The 10,403-nt window shown below is 42.3% G+C and overlaps 1 protein-coding gene across 1 annotated transcript; it reads right to left on the minus strand.

Annotated features, from left to right (window-relative positions):
• Positions 1-1,969: 1,969 nt before the first annotated feature.
• LOC134659430 (uncharacterized) lies at positions 1,970-7,123 on the minus strand. Its single transcript, XM_063515072.1, has 2 exons — positions 6,889-7,123; positions 1,970-5,949 (listed from the first exon to the last, which is right to left on the minus strand). Exons 1-2 carry the CDS (start codon positions 7,121-7,123, stop codon positions 1,970-1,972), a joined length of 4,215 nt encoding a protein of 1,404 aa, XP_063371142.1.
• Between the last annotated feature and the right edge of the window lie 3,280 nt (positions 7,124-10,403).

Below are 10,403 nucleotides of genomic sequence, written 5' to 3' on the forward strand. Positions count from 1 at the left end.
AAACGTTGACAAAACGCTGTTCAAAATCGCATTCAGAAAAAAATAGACACATAACGCAAACGCGAACGCTTGTCATGCTATCGAATGAAATTTACTTTAATTTCCCCTAAATTTAGCCAAGGTTCAGCTCTCAAATGTAAATGACAGATTTTGAAGTGCAGATAGATATTTATTGTAAGCAATATTGTAAGAACATTCCGCATAGACATTGACATTCAGATTACTGCGTACTCCCTAGATAAAAAGCCAATCAATGTATTAGTACATTTTCATTATAAAACCCTAGTCTTGTCTTGATCATTAGATTGCTCACTCCAAACATCAGTTTTAGTACCAAAAAGACTATTAGCATCTAGCATCAAGTAGCGGAGCTATCAGTACTGCCACATCTATTGTCAAGTAGCAGTACTGATAGTTCCGCTACTCGATGCTAGATGTAGACACTGAAATTAATAGTCTAACTGATATATTGAGTGAGCACTCTTGTCTTACTATATTTCTCTATGTCTTGATGCAATTATAGAGATTTTTTCAGTCATAGGTATTCGTAGTCATAATGTCATGACAACAATGACAACATACACTACGTAAAGTCAGTAGCAGAAGTGGTAGATATATTCAAAATGTCCTCAGCAGGAGATTATAGTTGTCTAGTTAATTTTGAACACCTAGCCCTATTAGCAACTTCTGCTGCCAACTTTACCATAGTCGCTCTACGCTTAAGGAGACTTGTGATTAATTACTTATGTAAATTTAAAGTGTTTTGACTAGTCCGTCCTAATTGTGATCTCGTTAGATAATATATAATTAATATTAATTATTATTCTTAAGTAACTTATATATGGCGACATCCGTGATCGCCATATTGGCGGTATTCTAATTTTATTTATGACTTCATGAGGTCATCATGAACAATTCAACATTGTGTTATAGAAATGCACTTTACAGAAAATCTATTGCATAACATCACTAATAGCACAGGTGTTTACACTAGGTACCAACTATAACTACTATCGTAAGCAATTTTTAAAATATTTTGCGCATTATTTGTAAAATAAAATGTTTGTCTTGGAGCTAAATATTTAAAAAACAAGTAGCACCTATCTATACTACCTATTAAAAAATTATATAATTATACTATACTATGGTTAACATTCTAATTTAATTGTAAATAAAAGCAATAAACATTGATTTCATTACATTTGCATTTTTATTTAGATATAGAATTTTATATTTTAGCGCCCTCTGTCGATGGCTTTTAAAGTCAATAAGGCCTCACTTGGCGTCAACTTAATTAGTTGTGTTCACTGGCGATAGACGGGCAAAAAAAATGGGCGATAGGGGGATAAATTTAGGGGTCGGTTGAGCAAGAAAGTTGTTGTATGCTAAAATTAACCTATGGAAATTAAACTACAAGTGCTAGATAGTGTAAGACGAAGTTACCTTTGCAATCCGGGGGTTGTGGGATGAACCGTTGGTCTCCGTTGTGGACCGCTGGCGATGGTCCGAGCTGCCCTTGTTGCAAGCTAGAGGTAAGCTTAGAACCTTTACCTTTGGTCGCCCAACTTAAACCTTGGGATTCTCCACTGCACGGATGAGCACGGTGTCCTTCGGCTACACAGCACTGATTCTAAATATTCTAAGCTTTGGCAGTAGTGCTTTTAACAAAATTGCGATAAAATTAACGAGAGTGGCGACAGACGATGTTAACTGGTAGTAGGCTTATGACATACTGGCTCTGACAGCTCATGACAGAGCAATATTCGAATTCAAACTGTGACTTTGGTGTTGCCACAGTAATTACAAAAAAATAACCCTAAAAATGCATAGCCAGAGCTGAACATTCCGCCCACCAAAATGCATTTGTATTTTGACTAAGCGAAAATAAAACAATAGAGTTAAGTAAGCGCGACAATATTAAAACTAAACAACAACAAATGGACAACACAAAGGTAGCGCTCTAAAGCGACTACGCAGGCAGTGGGCACAGTTTGACCACAGGCCGCTTGTACAACCCTGTGGCAGTGCGCACAGTAACCACACGACAGATCCCGTCAGATCCGGGGTGTGTGTCGATAATGCGACCCAGGGGCCACTTCATTGGGCTCGTCTGCTCGTTCACAACGAGCACGAGTGCGCCGACTTGGACGTTGGGCTGTCTGTCGTGCCACTTCATCCGCTGCTGGAGAGTATGCATATACTCCTTCGACCATTTGTTCCAGAAGTCCTGGTGCATCTTCTGAAGCAGCTTCCAGCGTTGGAGGGGGCTAACCCGAACGTCCGACAGGTCTTCCTCAGGCACGACCGACAGGGGCTCCGTGGTGAGGAAGTGACCAGGAGTCAGAGCCGTCAGGTCATTAGGGTCGGTGCTAAGAGGAGTGAGGGGCCTTGAGTTGAGCAAAGCCTCGATTTGGGTTAAAATAGTCGAAAACTCCTCATAAGTCAACCTTTGGTTCCCGACGACACGCGACAAGTGTGTTTTCACGGCCTTTATTCCAGCTTCAGCGAGTCCTGAGAAATGTGGGCTACCCGGCGGGTTAAATTCAAAATTGATTGAATGGTGTGCAGCAGCATCCATCACTAGACGTTGCAGGATGTTGTTCGCACCGACAAAATTTTTGCCTTGGTCAGACACTAACCGGCTGCACCGACCACGACGAGCGACGAAACGCCGAAGTGCGGCGAGGAAAGCATCCGAAGACAACTCGGTGACAAGCTCGGTGTGAATGGCCTTTGTGGCGGTACAGACGAAGACGCAAATGTAACCTTTGTACGTCTTATTACCGCGTCCGCGACCGAGAGCGATATCGAAAGGCCCACCAAAATCGACCGCTGCGCTCGAGAAAGCTTTCAGCTGGGATATTCGATAGGAAGGTAAGTCCCCCATGAATGGCGCAGGAGCACCCGGTGGCCGCACCCGAAAGCACTTCATACATTTTGACACGACTGCGTAAATAGCCCGTTTTGGACACATGACCCAAAAATGCTGCGACAACAAGTTGTGAAGCGTTTGGATGCCTGGATGCATGAACCGTCTATGGTATTCGTCGATAAGAAGGAAGGTCAGACGACTGTCGCGAGGTAGAAGCAACGGATGCTTCACGTCGAAGTCGAGAGAAGCTCGCGACAGGCGACCGCCCACCCTTAAGAGACCCGCGTCATCCGTGAACGGGGACAGTTTCCGGAACGCTTTCGGAAGAGAGTTCGAATGACTATTCGAAATCTTTTCGATTTCCTGAGAAAAGCAGCGCTGTTGCACGGAGCGCACGAGAAGCATCAGTGACTGCTTCAATTCGAGAGGTGTCAAAGGTCCGCGTAATAACTTCGCGGCCGTCTTTTGGTTCCTCGCGTTGTTCGCGAAGCGGCGACAATACGCTAAGATACGTTGGAGTGTTCTTAGCGACGAGAACTTCTCCAATAAGTTGTCAACCAGTGCGTTATCATTGGACACTACGAGGACCGTAATCTTTTGTTCGTCGTGAAGGACATCCCTATCTGGCGTCAGCACTGACTTAGGCCAGCTCTCAGTGGGGAGTCTGAGCCAATCAGGCCCGTTCCACCAACCTGTTTGATTGACCAAGTCTCGAGGAAGCAAACCACGCGATCCGCAGTCGGCTGGATTGTCAGTGGTTCTGACATGATGCCAAGAGTCGGGAGGGATGACGTCCTGAATATGGCACACACGGTTGGCCACGAACGTTTTCCACCTGGACGGACACGACTTGATCCAGGTTAACGTCACACTCGAGTCCGACCATGCAAAGACTCTATCTACCGAGTGGAAAGGCTTCAAAGCCTCCACGACCGAAGCCATCAAGTCCGACAGCAGAACCGCTGCGAGCAATTCGAGACGCGGCACTGACAATTTACGTAACGGCGCGACCTTGGACTTAGCACACACCAGTTGGACGTCAACGTCACTGTCCTCAGTTACTGTACGGCAATAGATTACGGCACAGAAGCCACGTTCTGACGCGTCACAAAATCCGTGGAGATGTAGCACGTCGAATTTACCAACTAAACGGCGAGGCACATCTACAGCACTCAGCGACGAGAGTTGAGTTTTGAATTCCTGCCATTCCAGTCTGATGCTTTCCGGGACATCTCCATCCCAGGAGACGCCCGAAACCCAAAGTAACTGCATCAGATACTTGGCGAGGAATGTTACAGGCGACAGGAAACCCAATGGATCGAAGATTCTAGCTATCTCCGACAGAATAGTGCGCTTTGTGCATCGGCCGTTAGGAGTAGATGCTACACGAAAACGAAAGGAATCAGATTGAGGTTGCCATAGCAAGCCCAATATCTTTAAAGAAATGTCAGTCATTTCTTCGAAGTGTTTAAAGTCTTCCGAGTACAGATCAGAAGACGGAAGACTCTCCAGGAACTCACTACTATTGGAGGTCCACTTCCTGAGATGAAAACCCCCCGACGACAATATGTTAGTAAGTTCCGCTTGAAGCGAACGCGCCTGCTCGACAGAATCCGCTCCGGTGACGACGTCGTCAACGTAGATGTCACGAGCGAGAACGGTTGAACCACCTGGGTAGTTGGCTGCAGAATCACTAGCAAGTTGAGCCATTGTACGAAGGGCTTGGAATGGCGCAGCAGAAACCCCGTAGGTTACCGTTTTAAGACGGTAGTCGCGCACAGGACCGACAGTAGAGGGCCGCCACAAAATGCGCTGAAATTCAGCATCCTCTTCAGGAACCAGAATCTGCCTGTACATCTGTTTCACGTCACCTGTGAAGACGACGGCATGCCAACGAAAGCGTGTGAGCAGATCGAAAATGTTGGTCTGAAGCTTGGGCCCAGCGAAAAGAGTAGCGTTTAAGGACTTCTCGTTGGCGTCCTTAGCGCTGGCGTCGAAGACCACGCGAAGAGGAGTGGTGACGGAGTCACGCAGAATACCATGGTGAGGTATGTAATAGAAGTGGCCTTCACTCGTAGAAGGAGGTGCCACTTCCTCCAAGTGACCACGAGACTCGTAGTCATCCATGAATTCCACATACGCCCTTTTGAACTCAGGGTTGGAATTCAATTTGCGTTCTAACGACGTGAAACGCTTGAGAGCGATTTCGCGCGAATTGAGGAAGGTAGGTTTGTTCGCGGGATCGACAAATGGTAACGGAACTACGAACCTGCCATCCTCATTACGATAGTATTTCTCACGAAAATAGTTCTCGCAGCGTTGGTCCTCCTCAGATACGACAGGTTTAGTCGGAGAACTAACGTTTTCCAATTCCCAAAATTTTTTTATGGAATCGTCGAGCGACAAAATCTGTGAGGGACTCGACACGAAAAAACAATGTTTATTATTGTTGCGAGACGATACGAGAGCGCTTGATGTGAGCTGACTGGCGTCACACTCACCCATAACGACCCATCCATAGATGGTTTTCAACAGAGTAGGCTGTCCAGATTCCCCGCGCCGTATACCGGGCAACAACGACGAAACGAAGACCTGTGCGTTAAGCAACAAGTCCACCGGCGCCGGACGGGCAAAATCAGGATCAGCCAGCGATAAATTTTTGGTGTGCGACCAACCCGACGAATCGACAGGTTGTGGAGGTTGGTCAGCACATACCGGCGACAAAACGAAAGCTTCGAGCTTAGTACTCAGCGAAGAGGGTTTATTACCCATTGGCTTGACCTCACATGAAAGTGAGCCAAATGTTTGATTGGGCGAATTGCCAATGCCAAACACGGTGTGTTGGCCAGAAGTCTCAAACCCTAGCATTTCAGCACAAGACTTTGATATAAGATTGCATGCACTCGCACCATCCAGAAGCGCACGCACTGGGCGGAAGACACCAGAACTGTCCCGAATTAACATCCTGGCAGTAGCAAAAAATATTGTATTCTCTCCCGCCATAGCAGTTAAAACCGTGTTACTACTACTCTTGCTAGTACTGCTCATGTTATTGCTAGGTGCTGCAGTAGCAGTCTCTGTAACCGTGGATGCTTCAACATTCTTTGTAAAATGCAATAAACTGTGGTGCGAACGATGACACACACTACAGCGAGAAGCCCGACAAGTTTTCACTCTATGGGCATTCGAGAAACATAAAATACACAAACCCTTCTCCTTAACAAAATTAAACCGGCCATCATTATCTAAATTTAGAAACTTGGTACATTTGTCGAGACTATGTTGACCCGAACAACAAACACAGCTCGGTGTTGACGGAGTCGAAACGACCAAGGCAGTTTTGTTTTTAGGCAATGGTTTAACGTTCTGAGCTTGAGGCCTAACACTAACACTTGAGTTTTCCAAAGCCCTACTCCGCTTTTCAATAAAACATTTCAAGTCCTCAAACTTTGGAACCTCAGTATTGGAAGTAAGTTGTAATTCAAATGCTTCCCGAGTGGCAACATCTAATTTTGCCCAAAGCAAATAGTACAACATAAAGTTCTTATCGGGGAGGTTAAATTTGGATAAAATATTTAAATTTTCATTAAAAGTTCTAAAAACCCTTTCCAAATCTGTTTTAGTTTTGACTGGCTCACAATTTAGCAGTTTCTCATAATACATAACAGCGATTTGCCTCTTCCTATCATAATAGTTGGACAGTGTCTCATATGCACTGCTATAATTGTCACCCGACAGAGGAAAACTTTTAATTAAATCATATGCGGAACCCTGAACGCTTGACAGTAGGTAATGTAATTTTTCCACGTTACTAATTGTGGTTCGACTATGTATGAGCGAGTCATAAAGCTCTTTGAAAGACACCCAACTTTCCAATTTTCCATCAAATGGCTTAATTGCTATTTTAGGAAGCTTGGCTAAATTATTTTCAAGCGTTAAAGGTTTCACATCAGACTTATCACTTATCTCACTTTTGGCCATTTGTCTTAATCTACATTTCACTGACTTTAACTTACTTTCAAACTCCCTCGTAACTTCGTACTCTTCCGCACGTCTTTCAGGTTTCAGCGGACGTAAAATGCTTAGCTGAGCCTTGTGAAAGTCTTTTTCTAAATCCTTTATGTCCGATTCATCATAACCTCTTAAGTCCGAACTTTCAATGTTCTCTAACCTGAATATAGCGTAACCCCGCGCGACACGGAACATGTCTACGGTCGCGGGCTCCGCCTCACTATCACCATGTACACTCATATTGTTTTAAATGCAATTATATACACTAAACCGGCGAAAAGAAACACAAGTCACAAAATAATTGCAATATAACGACCTCAGTACCGACTGACACTAGACACACTGACAGCTGACGTCGACACTTGACAGCTGTGACAATGTTGCCAGCAGTATTAACCACGAGTGAACGAATGGTTTAGTAAAAGCACTACTACACGACCACCAACTTTCTTGCTTACCCTCGACTTTTTTTATAAGTCTACCCTAAATTTAGAAGCAACAGACAACGACAAACGAAAAACCAAAGGTCACTTTTCAAATTATTCGGCTCGAAGACCAAAATGTTCACTGGCGATAGACGGGCAAAAAAAATGGGCGATAGGGGGATAAATTTAGGGGTCGGTTGAGCAAGAAAGTTGTTGTATGCTAAAATTAACCTATGGAAATTAAACTACAAGTGCTAGATAGTGTAAGACGAAGTTACCTTTGCAATCCGGGGGTTGTGGGATGAACCGTTGGTCTCCGTTGTGGACCGCTGGCGATGGTCCGAGCTGCCCTTGTTGCAAGCTAGAGGTAAGCTTAGAACCTTTACCTTTGGTCGCCCAACTTAAACCTTGGGATTCTCCACTGCACGGATGAGCACGGTGTCCTTCGGCTACACAGCACTGATTCTAAATATTCTAAGCTTTGGCAGTAGTGCTTTTAACAAAATTGCGATAAAATTAACGAGAGTGGCGACAGACGATGTTAACTGGTAGTAGGCTTATGACATACTGGCTCTGACAGCTCATGACAGAGCAATATTCGAATTCAAACTGTGACTTTGGTGTTGCCACAGTAATTACAAAAAAATAACCCTAAAAATGCATAGCCAGAGCTGAACAAGTTGCAAGCAAGGATTATTAGCGCCATCTACTAAACATATTACGAACTATAAAGACTATTAAAACGCTAGAATATGAAAAGTTTGATACCGCCATCTATACACTATTTTCTGAACAAAAAAGACCACTAAAAGTTGAGGCAACAATGTTATCAACCGTTTCAGCTCTAAATCGCTAGATGGCGGTAAAATTAGTTTTGAAACTATTCATATACATGCTAAAAAGGTTCATCGTAAAATCGCTAAATGGCGTTTATAATCAAAACAATTCTTACATTAATTATTTGCATAATTTTAGTAATTTGACTAATTTGGTAAATTTAGTTAAATATTTTATTTATTTTAATTTTCATTATAGGTATACTGTGACTGTGATTGATGTACTCCATAAGTTTTTTTATTATACTGTGTGCATGGCAAGTGCATGGTCAAAATATGTGTCTGTATCTGTACTAAATATTTCTGGTACGAATTTAAAACAAGCTTTTTATCATTCACAACACTTAAGATCGGTTTTCCTAGGATAGCGGTGCCGTCATATGGCGGCCGTCTCCATACTGAATAATACGGCTAAATATGGATGTCGTAGTATTTGTATGGAGACGGCTATATGACGGCACCGCCTTCGGAGGAAACCAAAGCTTTAATAACACCGTAACTCATAAGAGGCACTATGTTTTTTACCTTTAGCATTTTGCCATTTTCTTCAGAGTTTACTTGCAACATTTGTGCAAATTACAATGACAAATAAATACCGGTAGGACGGTAATTATGGGTAAAATGCGGGCGTCTTAAAATATTAAGTACATTAATACAGAGTATACAGACCATTACAGACTTATATAGAGTCCGGGAAGAAAGGGGTTGCCGGCCGAATACAGCGAGGACGGATAGCTATGAGGCCGACAAACCCTTTTCACGCCGATGTATGTATTGTACAGAGCTTTTCTCAAACATGCAATGAAATCATTGTTTCATGTCCTTATGTGATAGGTTATTCAGTGCGTGTTCAAAAGGAACGAAAAACGGTAGGTAGCCATAGCAAGTCAAAAGAAATTCATAACTACACCTGTCGGTTCGACAAAGGGTCTCACTACTTTAAAGTTTATTTAAACTAAGGCCAAGTTCAAGAACACACGGCTCAATTTTAGTTAGATTTATAAATTTATGCTAATTTAAAAATTCATCACGATCAAGCATTACGTATTAGATAATTCCTCCAGGCAAGGCACTTAAGGCGATAAAGCTACCTTTTGTATTGTTTAAAATAAAAATATATGAAAAAAATTCAATGCGAGTGACGAAATTTTGATTTACATCATTTGTAATATAAAACAAAAGCGGCCAAGTGCGAGTCGGACTCGCCCATGAAGGGTTCCGTATTTAGGCGATTTATGACGTATAAAAAAAAACTACTTACTAGATCTCGTTCAAACCAATTTTCGGTGGAAGTTTACATGGTAATGTACATCATATATTTTTTTTAGTTTTATCATTCTTATTTTTAGAAGTTACAGGGGGGGGGGGACACACATTTTACCACTTTGGAAGTGTCTCTCGCGCAAACTATTCAGTTTAGAAAAAAATGATATTAGGAACCTCAATATCATTTTTGAAGACCTATCCATAGATACCCCACACGTATGGGTTTGATGAAAAAAAAATTTTTGAGTTTCAGTTCGAAGTATGGGGAACCCCAAAAATTTATTGTTTTTTTTTCTATTTTTGTGTGAAAATCTTAATGCGGTTCACAGAATACATCTACTTACCAAGTTTCAACAGTATAGTTCTTATAGTTTCGGAGAAAAGTGGCTGTGACATACGGTCGGACAGACAGACGGACAGACGGACAGACGGACAGACAGACAGACAGACAGACATGACGAATCTATAAGGGTTCCGTTTTTTGCCATTTGGCTACGGAACCCTAAAAATGACGTTTTTGGGCTACTTTTGACGTCAACGACGGGTCCACCAATAAAATTTTAATTGAACCGTGAATAACTTTAGCAAATTCGTCGCTAAACAAATGAATAGCGTTAAATTCATAATATCTTCAAATGCAATATGTACCTTGATGCGTAGTTACAAAGTTAAAAATGCAAATACAACGCATGTCCAGTTACATCATTATAGTTTTGAGTTATTCATGCTAAAGTTTTTTCAAGTTGTTTTCGATAGTGTCATTCGAGCAAAACGCATTAACTCACATCAGAATCGCGATGAAATCTCAATTCTAACTCATTGTATTAAAGTTGAAAATTCATTGAATTTAATCTGGTTTTACATCGTTTCATTGTATTTGCAGATTTTTTTACTATAAAACGGCGGATTTTTATAGGTCTTTCTAATTTGGTCGATAGCGATAGCTTATGTTTAAAAATAGCGTCCACGCGTTATCTTAATATTTTGTAAGGT

The sequence above is a fragment of the Cydia amplana genome, chromosome 25 (assembly GCF_948474715.1).
Source record: "Cydia amplana chromosome 25, ilCydAmpl1.1, whole genome shotgun sequence".
NCBI lineage: Eukaryota > Metazoa > Arthropoda > Insecta > Lepidoptera > Tortricidae > Cydia > Cydia amplana.

Excerpts from the sequence above, each read along its gene's own strand:
- LOC134659430 (XM_063515072.1), bottom strand. The coding sequence starts at position 7,123 with ATGAGTGTACATGGTGATAGTGAGGCGGAGCCCGCGACCGTAGACATG. Across the intron at positions 5,950-6,888 it reads AGTTACGAGGGAGTTTGAAA|AGACTGCTACTGCAGCACCT; the intron begins GTAAGTTAAAGT and ends CCACGGTTACAG.